The sequence below is a fragment of the Lithobates pipiens genome, unplaced genomic scaffold (genome assembly GCF_037356315.1).
Source record: "Lithobates pipiens isolate NorthernLeopardFrog02 unplaced genomic scaffold, aLitPip1_a1.2 Scaffold_18, whole genome shotgun sequence".
Lineage (NCBI taxonomy): Eukaryota > Metazoa > Chordata > Amphibia > Anura > Ranidae > Lithobates > Lithobates pipiens.
Window position 1 is genome coordinate 27,692,233 of NW_027507758.1, and position 25,554 is coordinate 27,717,786.

Genomic DNA, 25,554 nt, shown 5'->3' on the forward strand with positions numbered 1-25,554 from the left:
CCCGAATTTTGTTAAGCGCTGCGCAAAATGTTGGCGCAAAATGTTGGCGCAAAATGTTGGTGCTATATAAATCCTATATAATAATAACAATATGTACATCAGAAATGATCACTCTTCAAATATATACTATAGACCATAGTTTGTGGCCTAAATTTCTGAAGAAAGATTACTTGTTTCCAAAATTTTAGAACAGAAATTAGAAAAAACAAGGGGGGGGGGGGGGGGGGGGGTTCCAAAATGTTCGATATTCTATTTGTTTATATAGCAAAAAACAAAAAAAAACAAACAAAAAAAAAAAACAGCCGTGATTAAATACAACCAAAAGAAAGCTCTTATCTGTCGCAAAAAAAGATATTAATTTGGGTAGTGTTGCATCTCTGAGTAATTGCTATTCAAAGTGTGAGAGTGCTGAAAGCTGAAAATTGGCCTGGGAAGGAAGGGGGTGGAAAGTGTCTGGTAATAAGGTGGTTAAATATTTTTGTCTTTCCTTTGTCTTTCCTTTGTCTTTCCTTTGCACTTTAACTTTTATTTTAATATTTTCTCTATACCAGCCTTAGGCCTCATGGACATGGCCGCCTGCGGCCATGGAACAAAGAAATGTGGGTGTATTTTCAAACCCAAGAACACAGCTCTCCATAGAAAACAATTACAGGATACCGCTCTACGCCAGTACTTACGTAAACAGACGTATGACAGTGGACGCAGACAGTCTGTGACCAAGGCTGTATGTCCGTCCGTCTGTACGTGTTTATGCAAGTACTGGAATACACCCTTTTACAGCCACATTTTTATCGGTGGCTGTATGCGGCAGCTGTGGCTCCTGGACAGGGAAGTACGCTCAGATATGTTTTATTCAATTTTTTGCAGGGGGTGAACAAAATCTATGAAAATCCATCTGCCCTAATGATGCTGGCACCCATCGTTATTACAAACATCATTTTTAAGCTTGGGTCTATCCACAGCCGAATCAACCACAAGGGAACTTAGGTGGGACCCTTGGGCTTGGTGGATGTCCAAGGAGCCCAGATACAACCTTTATTCTCCTTCATTCTCCTTCTCCTTTATTCTCCTTCAGTGTCTCCTCTCCGATTATTGTATTCCTTTTTAATAATCACTAAAGGAATGGGGGAGGGGTGAAAAATGTGCTACCTTGCCTAGGGCCCCATTCTCTCTTAAACTACAGTATCTATCTATCTATCTATCTATCTATCTATCTATCTATCTATCTATCTATCTATCTATCTATCTATCTATCCACTGATCACCCACAAGACAACCTCGGCAGGAGCCTTTGCCATGGCAGATGTCCAAGGGGCCCAGTTATAACTTTTAGCCACTTTTGGTAAAACACAGTGGCAGCTCAGTTGGTAAAAACTGTGCCCCTCCTCCCCCTTCCCATGTCACTTTAAAAAGGAGGATAAAGGCAGTTGGTGTCTGATGGGTTTGGCCATGTCAGTACAGACAATTCAAATAGGGCAACGTCTCTCTGATTATTGAAATCCTTATCACTGTCAATTTGAAGACATGAGGGAGGGGGCAAAGCTGCTACCTTGTGTAGGGCCCCATTCCTTCCTAATCCCTATCTATCTAACGCTATCTATCTATATAAGCACTGTTAAGTGTGAAACGCGTCAGTGGTTTGCCCCATTTATTGCTGGGGCTAGTATCTGTTGGACATTTTTACAAATAAAGGCTATATTCCGGAGTGCGGCTGTCCAGAACTTCCTTTTTGCCTCATGTTGCTATATGCTTAGCCGGCACCTGGTGTTCCAGTTCCGAGGAGAGTTCTATATCTTCATCTATCTTTTTACCTCAATAATTTTATATCTATAGCTATCTATTTTTATCTATCTATCTATCTATCTATCTATCTATCTATCTAGCTATTATCTATCTATTTATCTATCTATCTATTCTTTCAATCTCTCTGTATTAATCTAACCATTTGTCTGTCTATCCAGCAATCTTTTTACCTATCAATAATTGTTTATCTCTAACTTTCTACTCATGTTGCTATATGCTTAGCCGGTGTCCTATCATATACTGTCCCCCATCGGATAGTGTCCGCTGTGTACTGCGCATGCGCAGTAAACAGCACACACACATTCTGAAAATAGCCGAGGATGAACGGCGCCTGCGCCGTGAGTCCAGGTTCTATCCCCACCATCCAAGTGGACATAGAGCTGGAATATAAAAGAGCTGAGCGCAGCGAGGCCGAGCCCGAAGCGTGGCGAGCGAAGCGAGCCCACGAGGGGCCCTCTAATTTTCCCAACCCTATGTCCGCTTGGATGGTGGGGCTACCACCTCCACTCACGGCGCAGGCGCCGTTCATCTTCTGAGATTTTCCGAAGCTTCGTCTGCTCCGTACTGCGCATGCGTGGAGGTGGTAGCCCCACCATCCAAGCGGACATAGAGTTGGGAAAATTAGAGGGCCCCTCGCGGGCTTGCTTCGCTCGCCACGCTTCGGGCTCGCTTCGCTCTGCCAGAACACCGGCACCTGGTGTTCCAATTTCCGAGGAGAGTTCTATATCTTCATCTATCTTTTTACCTATCAATAATTTTATATCTATAGCTATCTAATTTTTATCTATCTATCTATCTATCTATCTGTTCTTTCAATCTCTCCGTATTAATCTAACCATTTGTCTGTCTATCCAGCAATCTTTTTACCTATCAATAATTGTATATCTATAACTTTCTATTTTATCTATCTATCTATCTATCTATCTATCTATCTATCTATCTATCTATCTATCTATCTATCTATCTATCTATCTATCTATCTATCTCTCTATCTATCGTTGAATTTATCTACGTATTAAAATTATTATTATTATTAGTAATAGTATTTGTGTATTATTTTATTATCAGTGGGGTAAGAAAGGAGATTCCAACAATCAGAGTTTGATAAATATTGCAGGATTAAGAAAAAAAAAAAAAAAAAACATTTTGTACTTGAATAAAAAATTGATTTATTTCGCACAGGTAGCCAACAATAAACAGAGCAGCTTTCTAAAGAAGGTTTTTCGGGGAGGATCATGTGATGGTTCTGTAGTTTTCTGGAAATAATATGTAATTAATCTGCAGACAGTTGCACTGTCCAGTGTACATGGTGATTAAGGGAAAACAAAGACCTCCCACCACATACCAAAGACACAAGAGTCCGCACATAGGTGGGAGAGAGAGAGACGGAGAAAAAGAAGAAATTGCTTTTTCCTTGTCTCTTTCTGCAGACCCCACATCTTCTGATCAGCCGGAGAGGACAGAGCGAAGGTCCCCCTCTACATTTACAGGTATGTCATGATATTTAATGGGGGTTTGCTATGTGCTTCTGGGTGTGTGATGGATTATTTGTCAAATATGAGTCTAATTTGGTTTCCCACCATTAGTGTGGGAGTGGATGGGATTTTGACTCCAATTTAGCCTTTCGGATACACATAGTTAATCTAGAAATGCCATGGATATGTAAACATAATGAGCGATATATTACATTAGGAGTATTATATGCTGCAATAAAGTAGATTGATTAGAGAATGTAACTGTGATTCTGGCTCTTAAGACAAATTTGGAAAATTTCCAAATTGGAATTCACCTGCTGCTTTCTCCCAGTCTATAGAGAAGCCTTTCTCAACCTCTTTACTTTTGAGGAAACCTCAAATTAATTCTCAGGTCTTGGGGAACCTCTTCTTAAAAGGATGATACCTACATCTCATGGTATATTAGCATGATCAATAAGTTAGTCTTAGCCCTTGTACACACGGTCGGACATTCCGACAACAAAATCCGTCGGATTTTGTCTGACGGATTTTGTCCGAAACTTGTGTTGCATACACACGGTTGGACAAAGTTGTCGGAAAATCTGATCATTCAGAACGTGATGACGTTATTTCGTTACGACGGGACTACGTTCAGGCTAGTAGCCAATAGCTTTGGTCTAGGAATTTGATCTGAGCATGCGTGGCACTTTGTCCGATCGGAATTCTCTACACACAATCGGACAAAGTCGATCGGATCATGTTGTCGGAAAGTTTTATAGCCCAGCTCTAAAACTTTGTCTGTTGGATATTCCGACGGAAACAGTCCGATGGAGCCCACACACGGTCGGATTATCCGACAACACGGTCCTATCGGACATTTTCAGTCGGAATATCCGACCGTGTGTACAAGGGCTTAAATAAAACAATAAGTAATGTGGCTTTCCTAGTATATTTGACACCCAGAGCAGATAAATTAGTTACCTACCATCTACAAAAAAGTTTTAAGCAATATTCTTAAAATGAATAACTATGGAAAACAAAGGCAGACAGTAAAATTGTGATGTCCATTAGTGGCCAGTGTATAAGTGACCTCTTATATTGGTGGTCAATCTAGGTGGGATATCAATCCACCATTGCTCACTGCTCTATGCCCTTGTACACACGGTTGGAGATTCCGTCGGAATGTATCCTATCGGAGCGTTTTGTCGGATATTCCAACTGTGTGTGGTTTGCATCGGACTTTTTCCGTTGGAATATCCGACGGACCAACTTTTCCAACTTGCTGGAAATATTTTCCGACAAAATGCTCCGATCGGACATACTCCGATCATGTGTAGAGAATTCCAATCGGACATACTCCGATCATGTGTAGCCTACTCCGACGGACAATATGCTCCGATCGGACATACTCCGATCATGTGTAGAGAATTCCAATCGGACATACTCCGATCATGTGTAGCCTACTCCAACGGACAAGGTGCCACGCATGCTCAGATCAAATTCCTAGACCAAAGCTATTGGCTACTAGTCTGAACGTAGTCCCGTCCTAACGAAATAACGTCATCACGTTATGTACAATCGGATTTTCAGACAACTTAGTCCGACCGTGTGTATGCAACATCACTTCCGGACCTCTTCCGGAATTAATCCGTTGGAATAACTCAGACGGATTTGGTTGTCGGAATCTCCGACCGTGTGTACAAGGGCAAAGAACTCAGAGGAACCTGAGGAGGAAGCCTGGTTGAGAAACAATGCTATAGAGCAGGGATTTCAATCTGGGTTCCATTGAACTCTGGTGTTCCTCCAGAGGTTGCTAGGGGTTTCTTCACTAATAAGCCATTTCTGCTTCTTAGATAAGTTCCCACTGACACCATTGATCTTTTTAGCTATCTGTAAGGGGGTAACTTTTCCAAATGACCTCAGACCCCCCTAAGTAACACCCACATGTGAAGCTGAGCCTCCATGACTGAAAGAATTAAATACAATGAATGTAAGGGGCAGGCCAGGAACAGTCAGGCTGGGGAAGAAATGGCCAGGCTAGATGATGCTGGATGTCCTCTGGTCAGAAAACGAGGCAGGCTCTGACTTCCTGCAGCTCCTAATGCACATCCAAAAAAAAAAAAAAAACATTTTGGTGCTGGACTTCCACTTTTAGTAGATTTGGATTTGTTGTACTTATAGTTTAGGTATAATGTCTTTGTAAGGGTGACCTAAATATTTGGTGACGTTTCCAGATTTAGAGCCCCCATATCGATTGTGTCTGTCATCTGATTAGCATCCATTTGGCTCTACAGCCTGGTACACACGATCAGATTGTTGGCCCACAAAGCGTCAGACTTTTGTCCGAAGGGCTTGTGCCAGGAACTTGTCTTGCATACAAATTGTTGGCCAACAACAATGTTGTGTTTGTAGAGCATTGATTCCGAGCATGCGTGTTTGTATGTTTAAATTTTGTGTACAGACGATAGGGAAATCTGACAACAGACCGTTGACCGCCATAAATGTACTAGCCTGCCATCCGACATTTGTTGGCGGACAACAATTGTCTGATGGAGCGTACTAACGGTCAGATTTTAGGCCAAAAGTCTGACAATCCCCTGTCGAAAATCCGATTGTGACTGTGTACGAGGCTTTACAGTTGGTGAGTCAGTATCCACCAACTAGATGTCTGCAGATTGCTCCATATCTCATGGTTACACAGGGGTCTCAAACTGGCGGCCCTCCAGCTGTTGTGAAACTACAAGTCCCATGAGGCATTGCACGGTTGACAGGTACAAGCATGACTCCCACAGAAGAGGCATGATGTGGGTAGTTTTGCAACAGCTGGAGGGCCGCCAGTTAGACCCCATGACATGGTAGTTTATTGGTTTATGTTGCAGAACGTCTTACAGAAAGCAGTCCTTCTCCTGCGCACCGCGCTCCTCCCAACTCCATTCCCAGCCTGTTCCCAGCTTGTTTATTAGAATACATGATAACATGTTTATTTCATAGAGAATGTCATGTTTTTCAATGTGTTTTTTAGATATACATGGAAAAATATTTGTCTTTTTCTGTATTTCCATGTATATTCTATAATTATACACTACATTGTGATGGGGGGGGGTGTCATGTTTCCTCATTACACACGCAGGTTCTGCTTCCTGCTTTGTAGGGTGGCATGGTGCTTGTGCTTTACTTCTTTTTCTCACAATAATATTCTAAGCCCCTGTACACACGGTCGGACATTCTGCCAACCAAATCCGTCAGATTTTGTCCATCTGATTTTGCCTGTCGGATCTTGTCCGAAACTGTAGCATACACACGGTCGGACTAAGTTGTCGAAAAATCCGATCATTCAGAAAGTGATGACGTAATTTTGTTACGATGGGACTAGTAGCCAATAGCTTTGATGTAGGAATTTGATCTGAGCATGCGTGGCACTTGGTCCGATCAAAATTCTCTACACATGATCGGAGTATGTCCGATCAAACCAGTTGGTGGGAAAATATTTCCAACATGTTGGAAAATTGGGTCCGACGGATATTCCGACGGAATCAGTTCGATGCATACCACACACAGTCAGATTATCTGACAACACGGTCCTATAGGACACATTCCGACGGATTCTCCGACCGTGTGTACAAGGGCTTAGAGTCAGTCATCTCATTCAAAACAATGCTCTCCCCATGTGGCCCATTTATTATCTCAATAGCTGTAAAAGGAAAGAGTCCAAGATCATTTAAAGTTACTTTTAGGAAGGCAAAAAACATCCAAAGCATTTCAGTGGCTGAAAATTCCCCTCCATCAGAGCTTGAACAATGTAGCAAAAAGGTATCTACAGGACTGAAAGCAAAAGTGGTGGATCTGTACCTAAAATCGTATTTATATTCATTTTTTAATCAGAGATTTAAATTCAGGATCTTTTTTTTTTTATTTTTTTTTTTTGAGTCCAGTAGACACTTTTTTGCTATATTGTCCAAGTCCTAATGTTGGGGGATTTTTTCCCCCGAATTACTTTGGATGTTTTTTGCTGTCTTGTTATTATGTGTGAAAATGATTATTATTTATTATTATTACACAGGATTTATATAGTGCCAACAGTTTGCGCAGCGCTTTATAGCATCGAGGAAGATAGTACGATTGCAATGCAATTCAATACAGGAGGGATCAGAGGGCCCTGCTCGTCCCCCTGTATTGAGATTACAATCTAGAAGATACTTTAAAATAGTTCTAAAGGCAGAAGGCCTTTTACCTTTTACCCCAATTCATTCTCTGCATTAAAGTAGAATTATAGGCAAAACTTTGTTTACCATTTTGGATAGAGCGGTAAGGGGTTATAACCCCTGTCAGAATTTTTTTTTCCACCATCTGTGTCCCATTGTGGGGATGTCCCTTCACTTCCTGTCCCATAGCCAAACAAGAAGTGAGAGCAAATCCTTGCAAATTAAAGGAATTCTTTGGGATCCCCTGGGTCAGCAGAACTAGTGTCCCCATTGGAAGATTTCTGCTCTAATACTTTTCTGGGGACAACCCAAAATTTGGGGTGATTTTTTACTTTCACTTTCAATGATAATGGTAAACAGGACAAATCAAGAGGGGGAATCTCCCTAACAGGGGCAGAGACAGCAATAAAAACTGACAGGGGTACTAATCCCTCTCCACTCTATCCAAAACAAAACAAAAAAGTTTTGCCTTTAGTTATACTTTATCTGCTTCCGGACCAGCCACCGCAGGTTGGCTCCCCTGCGCAAAACCACGTAGCTATACGTTGGCTCACGGGGTCCGGATAGCAGACGTGCCCGCTGCACAGCGGAGATGCTGAGGCTCGTGGCCGACTGTCACGATGACTGCTGGCCACGAGCGATCGTGAGCAGGAGACACAGAACAGGGACGAGTGTGTGTGTATAAACTCACACTTCCCTGTTCTTTTCTGACAGGAGTGACAGATCGTGTGTTCCTATTAGCTAGGGATCACGATCCGTCACTTCCTCCAGTCAGTCCCCTGCTCCTTCAGTTAGAATCACCTCCCAGGGAACACAGTTAACCCTTTCACCACCACCTAGTGTTAACCCCTTGACTGCCAGTGACATTTTTACAGTAATCAATGCATTTTTAATTGCACTGATCACTGTATTAATGCCAATGGTTCCAAAAATTATCCGATGTGTCCGCCATAATGTCTCAGTCAGGATAGAAATCGCAAATCACCGCCATTACTAGTAAAAAAAAAAAAATACAGGGGGTCCCCGGATTACAAACAAGATAGGGTCTGTAGGTTTTTTTCTTAAGTTGAATCTGTTTGTAAGTTGGAACAGGTACATTTTTTAAGTCTAGCTCTAAGCTTTTTGGATAAAATAGGGAAGGGTTATCACCCCTGTAACATTTGTTTAGCTGTCTGTGCCCCTGTGCAGAAGATTTCACCTAACTTTCTGTCCCAATGATAATTGGATTTTGAAAATTTTGGGCTGTTAGGGAAACAAGGATTGGTGATAAAGCCTCAGTGGAGACATTTTTTTCCCATATTAACTCTTACAGGAGAGAATTTCCCTTCCTAGGGGGAGATTTCCTCTCACGTCCTGTTATCTCGCTCCATTTGTAAGTAGGAGACGTTTGTAAGTAGGGGACCCCCTGTAATAATAAAAATGCTATAAATCTATCCCCTATTTTGTAGACACTATAACCTTTGTGCAAACCAATCAATATTTGCTTATTGTGATTTTTTTTTACCAAAAATATGTAGAAGAACCTGAGGAAAAACTTACTTTTTTTTTTAAAAAAAAGGGGGATATTTATTATAGCAAAAAGTACAAAATATTGTTTTTTTTTCAAAATTGTTGCTCTTTTTTTGTTTATAGAGCAAAAAATAAAAACCGCAGAGGTGATCAAATACCACCAAAAGAAAGCTCAATTTGTGGGGAAAAAAGGACATCAATTCTGTTTGGGTGCAACATCGCACGACTGTGCAATTATTAGTTAAAGCGACGCAGTGCCGAATCGCAAAAAGTTCTCTGGTCAGGAAGGGGATAAAATCTTCCGGGGTTGAAGCGGTTAAGGTAAAAATTGTTCTCTGCGTGGTCCCTGCCCCTCTTATACTTACCTGAGCCCGATCTCGATCCAGCGGTGTGCACAACAGCAGTGGCTCTCTCCTTCCTTACTGGCTCAGAGACAGCAGTGGAAGCCATTGGCTCTTCCCGCTGTGAATCACACCAAGTGAGGAGGGAGTGGGAGGGGCAGGGCCGAGCCACGCTGTGTGTCTATTCACACAAAGTGCAGCTTGCGATTAAGCCTGCATGAGCGCCCCTATAGCAAGCAGCTTGCTATGGTGAGTGCTCAGCAGGCGGGAGGAGCCAGGAGCACCAGCGGGGGACCCCAGAATAGGAGGATCCATTGCACAGAGCAGGTGAGCATAACATGCATGTTATTTAACCGCTTAAGCCCTGGACCATTTTCCAGCTAAAGGACCAAGCCCCTTTTTGCGATTCGGCACTGCGTTGCTTTAACTGACAATTGCGCGGTCGTGCAATGTGGCTCCCAAACAAAATTGGCGTCCTTTTTTTCCCACAAATAGAGATTTCTTTTGGTGGTATTTGATCACCTCTGTGTTTTTTATTTTTTGCGCTATAAACAAAAATAGAGGGACAATTTTGAAAAAAATTCAATATTTTTTACTTTTTGCTATAATAAATATCCCCCAAAAAATATATAAAAAAACATTTTTTTTTCCTCAGTTTAGGCCGATACGTATTCTTCTACATATTTTTAGTAAATATAATCACAATAGCTTTGAATATGGTGATAAGAACAGCAAGCTGCTGGCTATGCTGGCGCAGCAGGACAGGCCTATAGCGGTTATACCAGAAATACTCACGGCAGAAGGGTCACTGGTTACCTCTCCGGAGGATATTTTGACTGCCTTCACCAGGTTTTACTCCTCTCTGTATGTCTCCTCACTCCCTGACAGCTTTGACCCCAACACCAATGACCTCGTTGTTAGATACGCTGGCACTGGGATGGCTCTCTGACATGGAGCGACTACTCCTTGTCTCGGAGATCACACCAGAAGAGGTCCTGACAGCCATCAGGTCTTTCCCAGCAGGGAACACCACGGGCCAGATGGACTACCCATAGAGTATTACAGAGCCCACGCGGAGCTGCTTGCCCCCAGGCTGGCTCAGATGTATCGAGCCTGTCTTCAACAGGGCTCCCTGCCGGCTTCTATGAGAGAAGCCCATATTGTTCTCATTCCGAAACCTAATAAGGATCCCAAGCAATGTGCCTCTTACAGGCCGATAGCACTCCTGAACTGTGATTTAAAAATATTGACTAAAATTTTGGCCACTAGACTCAATACAGTAATCAAATCTCTGATTGACTCTGATCAAACAGGCTTTATGCCAGGTAGGTCCACTGACATCAATATCCGCAGATTGTTTTCTAACATTCATGCCCCCCATGATAATCAAGGTACTAGGACCCTTGCCACCCTTGATATGGAGAAAGCATTTGATACAGTGGAATGGGTGTATCTGTGGGAGGTCCTTAGAAGAATGGGTTTTCCACTGCGGTTTATTGCCTGGATACGTACACTATACACCGGTCCTATGGCATGCATTAAACTGAATGGTTCCCTGTCGCCCTCGTTCCCCCTGCAGCGGGGCACCAGGCAGGGGTGCCCTCTCTCCCCAGCCTTGTTCGCCCTAGCCATGGACCCTATTGCTGAGGCTCTTTGGAGTTCGGCCCTCTATGCGGATGATCTTCTGCTTTTTTTAAATGATCCCCATGACTCTCTGCGGGGCGCACTTGGAATCATGGATGCCTTCTCTGCCTTCACTGGGTTGAAGGTGAATTGGCATAAATCTCAGCTCTTTCCGGTGGACGAGGGGGCCAGGACCTCATCATCCTCCACCATGCTTCAATGGATGGATAGGTTTACCCTATTTGGGTATTGTCATTTCAAGAGAGAACAAGGACTTTGTCTGGCTCAATCTTGAACCTGTTCTGATAGAAATCAAGTCCAAATTAAAGGCTTGGGGCAATCTCCCCCTCTCTCTTTTTGGCCGCATAAACCTTCTTAAAATGAAGGTCCTTCCCAAACTTACATACATATTTAGGAACTCCCCACAATGGCTGACTAAAGCCTTCTTTAACTCTCTGAAACAACTTTTCTCTCCTTCATCTGGGGACCCAAGTCCCCCAGATTCAAATACACCACGCTCACCAGGCCTGTGGACAGTGGAGGGTTAGCTCTTCCTGACTGTCACAAATATTTCCTAGCCACATAGCTTGTAACCGTCTACTGGTGGCTGCAGCCGGACTTGACCAATGCTGCGACGGTCTTGGAGGCAGCTATAGTGGGGTCTCTGGAGGCCTTAAGGGGGTTGGCTTTCAGGGGGCCAAAAACACCTCACTACCTCACCCCTTCTATGCGCACCACTTTAAGGGCGTGGAGGGCGGGAGAGGCACTGAGGGCGTCCCTGCCGAACTCCTGGTCTCCTCACACCCTCCTGTGGCTGAATCCTAGCCTTCCGCAGTTTAATACCATCCCGGACCCTCAGGCCTGGGCCAAGTGTAAAATACTGACGCTCGAGCATGTCGTTACTAACGGGGGACTTACTCCCTTTCATATCCTGCGTGATAAATTTAATGTGCCCACATGGGCCCACTTCCGTTATCTTCAAGTCGCGCATGCTTATCGCTGTCAATTTTTGGGACAACCGGTCGTACTTGAGTACTCTGAGCTTGAGTCCATCCTTCAGGTAAAAGACCTGGAGAAACCCATGTCTCAGATTTACGGGTCCCTACTGGTTGCTGCCGTCCCCTAGCTGTCCTCCCTCCGCAGGAAATGGGTGGTGGACATACCGGAGCTGGATGACGATGACTGGAGGGAGATTTGGGATTTTCCATTCTCCCCTTTGGTTTCAGCCAGGGACAAATTGGTCCAATACAAAATTGTACACAGAGTCCACTACACGCCCCACAGACTGCACAAGATGTCGCCGACGCACTCCCCGGAGTGCTGGCGCTGCTCCTATCAGCCGGGAGATTTCATTCACATTTTCTGGGCTTGCCCAGAGATTGTATGCTTTTGGAAAGAGGTTCTCCTGGTGATAGTTCAGACCACTGAGGTTAATATTCCTTACGATCCTAAATATTGCCTGCTGGGGCTGGTGGAACAAATGTCGATCCTCCGGGCTAGGAAAACACTCATATCCCTGTTGCTCTACTATGCACGCAAGGCCATCACCATGACCTGGAAACAATCGTCTCCCCCCTCTATTAAATTCTGGAAAAACCTGGTGAACGCTAGCTTACCCCTCTATAGGGCCACCTACTTGAACAGGGGTTGCCCACAGAAATTTGAGAAGGTGTGGAACTGCTGGTTGGATGATAACACTACGGCAACGGATGTAGTGAATAACCCATAGTTCATTATGGATGTAGTACGGTTATAGGCTGACCCATCTGCTCTTATGACACCTTATCCGGTCATTTTAATACTTAGCACGCATTATCCTACAATATCCTCTCCCCACACTGGGGTATAGATAGATAAGTTTATGTTTGTGTTCATTTGCCCTGTTGCGGTCGGTTGCTGCATCAGAGGCAGGATGTATGTTATGTAATGTGCCTTTTTGTGGCCTGTTGCCACATTTGGAAGATTACCCCTGTGTGGGAAATGTTTGGCCCCTGCGTGGGCGATTTTATATGTCACCGAAAATTCAATAAAAAAAAGATTTTACAAAACAAAAAAAAAAATATAATCACAATAAGTGTTTATTGATTGGTTTGTTCAAAAGTTATAGCATCTACAAAATAGCGAATAGTTTTATGGCATTTTTATAAAAAAAAATTTTTTTACCAGTAATGGCGGTGCTCAGCGATTTCTATTGTGACTGTGACATTATGGCGGACGCGTCGGACAATTTTGACACATTTTTGGCACCATTGGCATTAATACAGCAATCAGTGCGATTAAAAATGCACTGATTCCTGTAAAAATGTCACTGGCAGTGAAGGGGTTAACCACTAGGGGGCAGTGTAGGGGTTAAGTGTGTGTGTGTTTTTTTTTTAACTGTAGGGGGGAGTGGCTTGGCGTCTGACATCACTGATCGTCTTTCCCTATAACAGGGAACAGACGATCAGTGACAGCCTCACTAGGAAGCACAGGGAGAGGTTTGTTTACACTTACCTCTCCTCGTTCTTCAGCTCTGTGAACCAATCGCGGGACACCGGCGGCAATCGGGTCCGCGGGTCACCGGCGGCGATCGGGTCTGTGGGTCCCGCGGCCACGGTCACAGAGCTCAGGACCGGGTCGCGAGTGCGCCCACCCACGGCTGGGCACTTAAAGGGAATGTACAGGTACATGATTGTGCCCAGCCGTGCCATTCTGCTGACGTACACCGGCGTGAGGCGGTCCTTAAGCAGTTAATAACAAAACAAAAAACAAACAAACTGTGAAGTAAAGTTGAACAATTCCCTTGCTATAGGTGTAGGTAATTTACATATCTCCTGAAGCCTGACTGCAAAATTCAAAGGATGTTGCTAAGTGAGGCCTAGTCGTTATTGTTCACCTCCACCATGGATGATGGATAGATACCAGAGGGTGGTTGTAAATGGGGTTCGCTCAGAACATAGAGCAGTCACTAGTGTGTACCACAAGGCTATGTACTAGGTCCCACTCTATGTACTCTCTATGTAAGGGATATAACTAAAGAGTTATTCGGCAAGGTATGTCATTTTACTGATGATACAAAGGTCTGTAATACGGTTAATATCCCTGGAGGTGTCTGTAACATGAAACATGATTTGGCATTGCTGTAAAATTTGTCAGATAGTGTTTGTGAACAGCAATGATCAAGTCTTGCCACAGATTCTCAATTGGATTTAGGTCTGGACTTTGAAAAATGATAAAAGTCCAGTAAAGAGACACTATCACATTTTTCGGCGGCTGCATGTGTTATCTAACAAAACCGTGGGTTTTTGTTCAAAGGGTGTTGGCTCCAACTTGTCTTGCATACACACAGTCACACAAATGTTGGGCAACAATTACGAACGTAGTGACGTACAAGGGAGTGCCGTACAATAGGGATTAAACTTTTTCGCAAAAGGGGAGTTTAATAAGACTCATGGCCACTCATTAAAATTAGAAGAAAAGAGGTTTAACCTTAAACTACGTAGAGGGTTCTTTACTGTAAGAGCGGCAAGGATATGGAATTCCCTTCCACAGGCAGTGATCTCGGGGGGGGGGGGGGGGGGGGAGCATTGATAGTTTCAAGAAACTATTAGATAAGCACCTGAACGACCGCAACATACAGGGATATACAATGTAATACTGACATATAATCACACACATAGGTTGGACTTGATGGACTTGTGTCTCTTTTCAACCTCACCTACTATGTAACTATGTAACAAGACGTACGGCAAGCCAATGTGATATCTCCATTACGAACACTAGTTTAACAAGATCGAGCGCTTCTGGCTTGTCCTTGCTTCTAAGAATGCATGTTTGTACTTTGGACTTTTGTCCGACAACACACATTTGTTGGCGGAAAATTTTAGAGCATGCTAGCCAACATTTGTTGGCGGAAAGTCCAACAACAAATGTCCGATTTTCCGCCAACAAGCTCACATCCAACATTTCCCATCGGAAAATCTAATCGTGTGTATGGGGTATAAGTGTAATTGCATTTTTACAAAAAAATAAAAAATAAAAATCTAAATTTTTAAGTAAGTTTAAATTTTGTGTTGGGCCACATTATTATTATAAAGGATTTATATAGTGCTGACAGTTACGCAGCGCTTTATAACATTAGGGCAGACATTACAATACAATTCAAGACAGGGGGAATCAGAGGGCCCTGCTCGTTAGCGATTACATTCATAGCTGTCTTGGGCCCAGTGCTGGGACAAGGTCATCCAGCGCCTAGGGCAAAGATGCCAAGCTGTGCCCCCCTTTCCCTTAGGGTTGGGGTCAGGGTGCCCCCTACCCTTACAATAAATCATTGCGCCAGGGGCAGTCGATCCTCCTGCCCACCCCTTGTCCCAGCCCTGCTGGGCCACAGGTTGGATATCCCTGCTCTAAAGTATTATATTATATTATATTATAATAGCCTCTAGATGAAATGAGCATCTAAAGTATGATTAAAGGTAAATCTTGTTTTTTTAGATTAGAATAAAGTAGTGAGGGGGTAGTTTATTGCTGTCTGTGTCCCTATTGAGGCGGTTCATTCTCTCTAATTGTCCTGATCCCCAATGTCACCGAGAATAAAAGTGAGCGTACATGAGTCTCAGGTTTTGAGCGCGCTATTATAGGGATCTCATGTCCTCTAGTAATGATTGGGGAGACGATCACGTGACTGCTGTGCCAGCCAATCACAGTGGTCAAGTGATTGGGCAGGCCTTTCCCCCCCCCCGGGTATAAAGACCCAGTTAAAGGGGCACTGGTACTGGATGGGAAGGACTGCCCAATTATGTGCCAACTGTGGCAGCCATTCACAGTAGTCAGGTGATCGGGAAGTCCTTCCCACCCCCGGGCATAAAAACCCAGTTAAAGGGGCACTGGTAGTGTGCGGGGAGGGATTATTGTTATGTAGTGTTATCTAAAAATGTTGTTATATTTTCCAGGGTAATAATAAGGTGGTTACACTGAACATCATAATGATCTGCTTTTTGCTACTCTTGAGTAAAATGGGAATGTTAGCAGCTCAGCTCAACACTACGGACCAGACCGTGACCGTTTCCAAGAACTTTACAGAACCGGAGAACATCACTGAGACCGTGTGTACAGGAAGATGCAACATCACATGTTTCCTACCCAACCAATCCCTTCAGGAGTTTCCAGCGTGCCTACCCAACACTGTGCAGGTGCTGGACCTGGCCTTCAATCGCTTGTCTGTAGTTAGGGACCAGGACGTGGCTGACCTGTCCGAACTGCGAAGCTTGTCATTGGCGCACAACCAAATCAAAGAAATCCTCTGGGGGAGCCATGTGCTGGCTCAGCTTGAGTCTCTGGATCTGAGCTATAATCAATTATCAGTTGTCCCAAGGTGTAAGATGTTGAAGAAGGTCCAATGGTTGTCCTTTGCAGGGAATCCAATATCTCACATCCCTTCGTTGGCTTTCACGTGTTTCCCGAACCTGGCCTTCCTCAATTTGTCTTCTACGCTAATTGGAAGCAATTCATCAGCAGACATCGATGAGTCAGCATTTGCTCTGAATGTAACAGGGGGGCAGATAGATTCCTTAGCATATCTGCGTTTGCTTGATCTAAGTGCTACCTACCTTCATAGAAGTAAGTACAAAAATGAGGAACTTGTTACTTCACCCTACCGAGTCCAAATTGTATTTCTGTCCCTGGTAATTGTTCCTGTATGTATGTCCGGTGTGGTCCTTCTTCCAGCTCAGAATTCCTCTTCACTCTACTCCCATGCCACCATCTTGAAACAATACCCAGCGCACGCTCAGACACGCTGAAGATCTCTGCCAGGGCTATGGGACCAGCCAGAGACCCTCTGCATGTATTGGGCATGTGCAAAATCCCACAAACCCCCACGCATGCATAGACATGCCACACATCTATATCAGGTCCCACAGACTGGCAGAGACCGTGCTTTCTACTACAAGAAACAAACACAAAAGGGGCGCACCAGCCTAGGGCATTATCTCATAATATTAATTTATTAAGAAATTGTCTTAACCACTTCAGCCCCGGAAGGATTTACCCTCTTCCTGACCACTTTTTTTTGCGATTCTGCACTGCGTCGCTTTAACTGAAAATTGCGCGGTCATGTGACGTTACACCAAAACAAAATTGACGTCCATTTTTGATCACCTCCGCTGTTTTGTTTTTTTGCGCTATAAACAAATTTTGAAAAAAAAGCAATATTTTTAACTTTTTGCTATAATAAATATCCCCCAAAAATATATAAAAATAACTAATTTCTTCCTCAGTTTAGGCCGATATGTATTCTTCTACATATTTTTGGTAAAAAAAATCGCAATAAGCGTATATTGATTGGCTTGTACAAAAGTTATAGCATCTACAAACTAGGCATTTATGGCATTTTTATTATATTTTTTTTTTAATTAGTAATGGCGGCGGTCTGCGATTTTTATTGTGACTGTGACATTATGGCGGACACATCGGACACTTTTGACATGTTTTTTGGACCATTGTCATTTATACAGCTTTCATGTGCTATAAAAATGCACTGATTACTGTATAAATGACACTGGCAGGGAAGGGGGCGATCAAGGAGTTAAGTGTGTCCTGGGGAGTGACTCTAACTGTAGGGGGGATGGGCTACCACTGACATGACAGCTATCACTGCTCCCCGATGACAGGGAGCAGTAGATCTCTGTCATGTCACTAGACAGAACAGGGAAATACCTTGTTTATATAGGCACATCCCCGTTCTGCGGTTCCGTGACATGATCGCAGGCCCTCGGCTGACACACTGCACGCTCCACATGCGCGCTCACTAGCCCCGCAAATTAAAGGGGGCATACAGGTACACCCATTTGCCCACCGCTGCCATTGTGCCGACGTATATCGGCGTGCGGCGGTCGGCAAGTGGTAAAAATGTACTCACATATGTGTGAAGAAAGAATGCTCATTGAGTTACTTGTCCGTAGCTAAACCGTCCTAGACACAGTGCACTCCAGAATTCGGGGGGACCCCACCGGGGTCCAATCTGGTTGACGCGTTTCGAAGGTAGTACCTTCTTCTTCAGAGCCAAACCCCTTACTCTAGAGAAGAAGGTGCTACTGTCAGCCAGCTTGAATCCCTGTAGGGTCCCCCCAAACTCTACAGTACACTGTGTCTAGGACTGTCGAGCTACGGATGAGTAGCTCGATGAGCGTTCTTTATTCACATGTTTGTGAGTACATTTGGGATAATGCACTAGGTGGTACGCCCTTTTGTGTTTGTTTCTTCTAGTGGCTTTAGGACAACCCTAGAGGGCAGCAAAGCTTGAAGTGTATCCCTGTGATGTAAAAAAATCTCCAATACTTGTAACGGGCTATCGATGCGCGGGAGGCATTTTCTATGATAGTCAACCTTGCTTTCTAGGCATGTGTGGGAGGAAGTTTTGGAATATTGAGCATGCACAGACATGCCGCGGGTCTTTGCCAAGTCCTGTAGACCAGCATCATGTCAAGATCTGAGCAGATATCTCACTGAGTCCTCCTCGCCTAGGGGGAGGATGCAGGAAGTGAAAATTTGGAAAATGATTGGTATTTTTTTCCAATTGTGTAAGAGTTAGGCAATGGACGGAGAAGATCGAGTCATATTCATGAATGAAGGGCCACTTTTAATAAGAATAATCCCCAGAATAATTTTTAAAATGGACTGGTAACAGGCAAAATCCAAATTTATTAGAGCACATTCATTTTCAAGCAGCATCAATTACAATGGATGCTCGTGTGGGGTATTAACTATGGACGTTGTCATTCATTACAAACATGGTAAGGTGGTGTAACTCCACTTCTGTAGAGAAAAAAAAAAAACAATATCCTCTGGGTGATCAGTTTACAATGTAGGCGTGTGCATGGGGTGTGCCAGGTGTGCCTGGGCACACCCTAATCACTCTGTGCGGTGGATGTTTCAGGGTGGAGAGCAGGGGAGGGTTTGAGAGTCCATTGAGGGTACAAGGGCGCCACCCCCCCCACCTGTCCATCGCTGCTTCCCCTATCCATGCGTCCGGCCCCTTTCAGGACACCGGTGCATGGATTCCAAGGCGAGGGAGGGGGTGTTTTTTTGAAGCACCAATTAGAGGCAGAGGCTCTAATAGGCTTCTATATAGTGTGGGCTCGGGGCACAGAGAGTGCGCTCCGATCCCACCCAGATGTTTTACAACAGCGAATCAATATTCATTCATTGGCATCTCCCCGTTCTTCAACTCCGTGACACGATCGCGGGTATCCAGTCCGCGGGCACAGTCACGGAGCTCAGTAACGTATGGGTGCGTTACTTTGCCGAGCCGCGCCATTCTGCTGATGTATATCTACAGGAGCCACCAGTCGGCATGTGGTTAAACTGATGACCTTTAGGGGCTTTTTGGAAAATTTTAGGTACCGCATATCTAATGCATTCATGTTAAACTATAATGCTAGAAGACACCCCATACCATCAGCCAGCCACTAGGATGTGATTACGTGAAATCGTTTGTTGTTGGCTGCGGTTGTTCATCATAAGTCACAAGAAGCATTATCAGAGGTCATTTCTTGTAGCAGCCAGAGGAGGAGCTGGAATACACATCAGAATTATACACGTGCGGTTTGTTTCGGTTCGTATTTAAAATTCGGACGAATTTTTGTTTTCTGGAAATTCGGATGTATCCGAATTTAAAAATTACAATAGTACCGAATTTAAACGAATCTGAAATAACAAAAAAAAATAAAAATTTGGATTGTTGTCGAAATACTTTTCGAATTCAAATAATTTTCCAATTTCCGAACAGAATAAAATAGAATAGAAAAAAAAAGGAATAGAAAAAAAAAACATTTGTGTCTATGCCTTTATTTTCTATTCTATTTTACTCTCTTTAGAAATGTAAAAACTATTCAAATTCAAAAACTTTTCAAATTTGAAAATTTTTCTTATTCCAAAACTATTTGAATTCAAAAACTGTTTGAAAAATTTGAATCGATTTGAAAACGAATAAACAAAACTAATTTCCGAAAATGAATAAAACGAAATTAAATAAACTCATTTATGTAAATAACGAATCGAAGCAAAATGAAACAAAACAATTTTTTTCATTCTGCACGTGTCTCATCAGAATATTTCAAAGGTCTCAGGAAGGAACCCTCAAAACCCTAAAAAACAAACAAAAAAAAAACAAAAATAAAAATAAAAATGCAGCGATCACATCTAAGAACTGGTAAGCTGCAATATAATACATTTTTGATTTGAAGTTTAGTTCTGCTTTCACTGCATTATTATTATTTAACCACTTCCAACCCCGGTCAATAGCAGATTGACGTCCGGGAAGTGGTTCTGTTATCCTGACTGGGCGTCATATGACGTCCTTCAGGATGACAGCCGCCAAGCGCCCGTGGGGGCACGCATCATGGCGATCAGTGGTGCGGTATGTCAGTCTGATGCATCGCTCCACCGATCTCGGTAAAGAGCCTCTGTTGGAGGCTCTTTACCACATGATCAGCCGTGTTCAATCACAGCTGATCATGATATCAACAGGAAAAGCTGTTGCCCGGCTTTTGCTCACTCGCGTCTGATAGACGTGAGTAGAGGAGAGCCGATCGGCGGCTCTCCTGACAGGGGGGGTTTGCGCTGATTGTTTATCAGCGCAGCCCCCCCCCCCTCGGATGCCCACACTAGACCACCAAGAGAGCCGCTGAGCACACCAGGGAAGTGGGCAACATGTGGTTGGCCGGGTAAGTACCCCATAACCATCCACATGTGCAAAATATGCCCAATCTGTGCAAATCAGTGCCCACAAATGGTCACTGACTGGCACCATTATATAATATATGATGCCCAGCAATGCCACTAATCAGTGTCCATCAGTGCCACTTATCAGTGCCAATGTGTGCCCATCAGTGCACATCTATCAGTGCCTATCTGTGCCACCTATTAGTGCCCATCCGTGCCACCTATCAGTGCCACCCATAAGTACCCATCAGTGCCACCCATAAGTACCCATCAGTGCTGCCTGTGAGTGCCCATCAGTACCGCCTATGAGTGCCCATCAGTGCCGCACACCAGTGTCACCTATCAGTGCCCATCATCAGTGCCACCTCATCAGTGCCACCTATCAGTGTCCATCATCAGTGCTACCTCATCAGTGCCACCTCATTTGTGCCACCTCATCAGTGCCCGTCAGTGCAGCCGTATCAGTGCCCATCATTGAAGAAGAAAACGTACTTATTTACAAAAATGTTTAACAGAAACAAAGAAAAACTTGTTTTTGGCCTTTTTTTATTTGTTGCGCAAAAAAAAAAAATACAAATTATTTGTTGCACAAAAAATACAAATCACGTGATCAAATAGCACCAAAAGAAAGCTCTATTTGTGGGAACAAAATGATAAAAAAATTAGTTTGGGTACAGAGTAGCATGACCGCGCAATTGTCATTCAAATTGCGACAGCGCTGAAAGCTGGCTTGGGCAGGAAGGTGTATAAGTGCCCGGTATTGAAGTGGTTAAGGTACTTATATAGTTATATAGCTGTCAATTTACGCAGCACTTTACATATGCATTGTACATTCACATCGGTCCCTACCCTCAAGGGAAGCTTACAATATAATGTCTAATGTAAATGGTATGGGAGAGTAGACAGCGTGATGACGTCAGCGATATAATGGTAAAGTAATAACAAGCAATTTAATGTCTGATTTTCTGTATTTCAGTTGATGGAGTGTGGGGGAAAGACTTACCGAATCTGCAGGAGCTTCACCTCCAGAAGATGGTCACTATGGAGAGACTGGAAGACGAGTTGCTCAGATGGTTTCCCCGATTAGAAGTTCTGAACTGTTCCGGGTCCTCGGGACTCTCTCATGTCAGGACAGAAATATTTGAAAATGCTTCAAAACTGAAGAATCTCTCGTTTCACGAGTAAGAGTTTCTATAGAACAATCGTCATTTCTATAGAACAATCGTCATTTCTATAGAACAATCGTCATTTCTATAGAACAATCGTCATTTCTATAGAACAATCGTCATTTCTATAGAACAATCGTCATTTCTATAGAACAATCATCATTTATAGTGAACATTTGTAGACATGGTGGTGCCGGGGGTTCTGTGGAATGGACAGGTGCAATTTTAAGGTGGAAATATTAGTCTGGAGCAGTGGTCTCTAAAATATGGCGCGTGGGACGGATGCAACCTTTTGCTCAGCTTTATCAAGCTATTGGGGCAATATTCCTCTCATTGGGGCAATATTCCTCCCACTGATATGAAGAATCTTTTCTTCCACTACACCAACAATGGGGCATAGTTCCTCCTATTGACAGTAACAGTGGGACAGTATTTCTCTCACTAATACCAATCATGGGGCACTATTCCTCCCAATATTACTAATGAAGGGGCACTATTCTTCCCAGTAATACTAATGATGGGGCACTATTCCTCCCAATATTACTAATGAAGGGGCACTATTCCTCCCAGTAATACTAATGATGGGGAACTATTCTTTCCAATATTAATAACAATGGGGCACTATTCCTACCAATAATACCAACAATGGGCACTATTTCTCCCACTAATACCAACGATGGGGAACTATTCCTCCCAATAATACCAATGTTGAGGCACTATTCTTCCCAATATTACTAATAATGGGGCACTATTTCTCCTACTGATACCAACAATGGGGCACTATTCTTCCCAATATTACTAACGATGGGGCACTATTTCTCCCACTAATACCAACAATGGGGCACTATGTCTCCTACCAATACCAACAATGGGGCACTATTCTTCCCAATATTACTAACAATGGGACACTATTTCTCTCACTGATGCCAACAATGGGGCACTATTTCTCCTACTAATACCAACAATGGGGCACTATTCCTCCCACTAATACCAACAATGAGGCACTATTTCTCCTACTAATACCAACAATGGGGCACTATTTCTCCTACTAATACCAACAATGTTGCACTATTTCTCCTACTAATACCAACAATGGGGCACTATTCCTCCCACTAATACCAACAATGAGGCACTATGTCTCCTACTAATACCAACAATGGGGCACTATTTCTCCTACTAGTACCAACAATGGGGCACTATTCCTCCCACTAATACCAACAATGAGGCACTATTTCTCCTACTAATACCAACAATGGGGCACTATTTCTCCTACTAATACCAACAATGGGGCACTATTTCTCCCACTAATACCAACAATGAGGCACTATTTCTCCTACTAATACCAACAATGGGGCACTATTCCTCCCACTAATACCAACAATGGGGCACTATTCCTCCCACTAATACCAACAATGGGGCACTATTCTTCCCAATATTACTAATAATGGGGCACTATTTCTCCCACTGATGCCAACAATGGGGCACTATTTCTCCTACTAATACCAACAATGGGGCACTATTCCCCCCACACACACTAATACCAACAATGGGGCACTATTATTCCTGATATTACTAACAATGGAACACTATTCCTCGCAATAATACCAATGTTGGGGCACTATTCTTCCCATTATTACTAGCAGTGGGGCACTATTCCCCCCACTAATACCATAGATGGGGAACTATTTCTCCCAATATTACCAACAATAACAATTGATGTGATATCAATATTGTGGCACTATTCTTCCCAATATTACTAACAACAGGGCACCATTCCTCTAACTAATACCGATGATGGGGCACTATTCCACCCAATAATACCAACAATGGAGAATTTTCCTCCCAAATAGCAATGATGGGGCACTACAGTATACATAATCCAGAATTACAACACACAGAATTCACCTGTTTCGTGACATCATTTGTTCCAACAACCTGAACCTCTAATCTCAAAAAGTACATTTTAATGACAATGGCGTTCAATAATAACGTTCTCGTTTTTGGGGGACCTTGGAGAATCTCAGGGATTCCATTGGTGAGATCTCAATGTTGGGTTCCTGGGTCTGCACAGCTGCTTGTGACCATTATGAGGAGTCTCCTTCTTCTCGTTGGATATTTTCATTTATTTACTTTCCTATTTATTTATTTTGCATCGTGTGAAATGTAACAAGAGCAGTACGGATACCCCAAAAACAGGCAGGAACCCCTGAACCTGCCATGGCAGGGAGATCTTACAAAAGGGGTTTCCTAGGGATGAAAGACGGCTCAGCCAACCAGGTTCTTTACTTATAACTTAAAATGTCACTTTCGGGAGGACTGGCCTTTTAATACAATTCTGTTTATTTTGCAGCTGTAACCTGACTTCCTTCCAGCCTTGGAACATGACTTCTACCGTTGTAGCTATTGACCTCAGTGAAAATCCATTAGAGTGTAGCTGTGAGTTGGACTGGCTGCTATCAGACCGGGACCACATAACCCTGCTCAGGTAATACGGGGGGAAGATATTCACGACTTCATTTCATATATTGTTATCAAATGTTAGCAAGAAGTAAGAGGTCACCAGATGGCTCGCTTTGGTTCTCCAATCTGGAGTAGTGATGGAATAAAACAGGGGTAGGGAACCTCGGCTCTCCAGCTGCTTTGAAACTACAAGTCCCATGAGTGGAGAGCCGAGGTTCCCTACCCCTGGAATAAAGGATGTCAACAAGATCACTGATGAAGCCAATCTAAAGGGAGACATTTCCTTTATTAGTTTTATCAGGACTGAAAAAGAAACATTTTAACCACTTTAAGGCTCAGGTTTAATTTTGGCATTTGTTGTTTACAAGTTAAAATCTGTATTTTTTGCTACAAAATTACTTAGAACCCCCCCCCCCTCCCCCAAACATTATATATTTTCTTTTGGCAGAGACCTTAGAGAATAAAATGGAGATTGTTTCAATACTTTATGTCACACTGGACTTGCAGTGTGGTCTTACAAACACAATTTTTGGAAAAAAGCCCCACTTTTTTTTTATTGTGGGCTCCTTGAGGGTAGGGACCGATGTGAGTGTGCAATGTACAGGGATAGGGACAATTCCACTCAATCAGGTTGAACTGGATGGACTTGTGTCTTTATTCAACCTTACTAACTATCTAACTATGTACCTACTTCAGCCCCGGAAGATTTGGCTGCTGAATGACTGACAATTGCGCGGTTGGGCGACGCTGTACCCAAACAAAATGGATGTCCTTTTTTCCCCACAAATAGAGCTTTCTTTCGGTAGTATTTGATCGCCTCTGCGGTTTTTATTTTTTGCGATATAAACAAAAAAAGCGACAATTTTGAAAAAAAAAGCACAATATTTTGTACTTTTTGCTATAATAAATATACCAATTTTTTATTTTATTTAAAAAAGCAAATTTTTAGGTCGATATGTATTTTTCTACATATTTTTGGTAAAAAAAATCGCAATAAGCGCATATTGATTGGTTTGCAAAAACATTATAGTGTCTACAATATAAGGGATAGATTTTACTAGTAATGGCGGTGATCTGCGACATTAAGGCGGACACATAGGACATTTTTGACACATTTTTGGGACCATTGGCATTTATACAGCGATCAGTGCTATAAAAATGCAATGATTACTGTAAAAATGTCACTAGCAGGGAAGGGGTTAACACTAGGGGGCGATCAAGGGGTTAACTGTGTTCCCTCAGTGTGTGTTTCTAACTGAAGGGGGAGGGGACTGACTAGAGAAAGTGACGGAAC

The 25,554-nt window shown here is 43.2% G+C and overlaps 1 protein-coding gene across 1 annotated transcript in view; it reads left to right on the forward strand.

The window, feature by feature from the left end:
• The first annotated feature begins 3,136 nt into the window (after nucleotides 1-3,136).
• The window catches only part of LRRN4 (leucine rich repeat neuronal 4), a 27,364-nt gene continuing 4,946 nt past the window's right edge, over nucleotides 3,137-25,554 (forward strand). Inside the window, exons 1-4 of the mRNA XM_077485496.1 lie at nucleotides 3,137-3,293; nucleotides 15,864-16,530; nucleotides 21,611-21,815; nucleotides 24,151-24,285. Coding sequence (XP_077341622.1) covers nucleotides 15,897-16,530; nucleotides 21,611-21,815; nucleotides 24,151-24,285 — 974 coding nt within the window. The 5' untranslated portion in view covers nucleotides 3,137-3,293; nucleotides 15,864-15,896. The remainder of the gene's footprint in view (nucleotides 3,294-15,863; nucleotides 16,531-21,610; nucleotides 21,816-24,150; nucleotides 24,286-25,554) is intronic.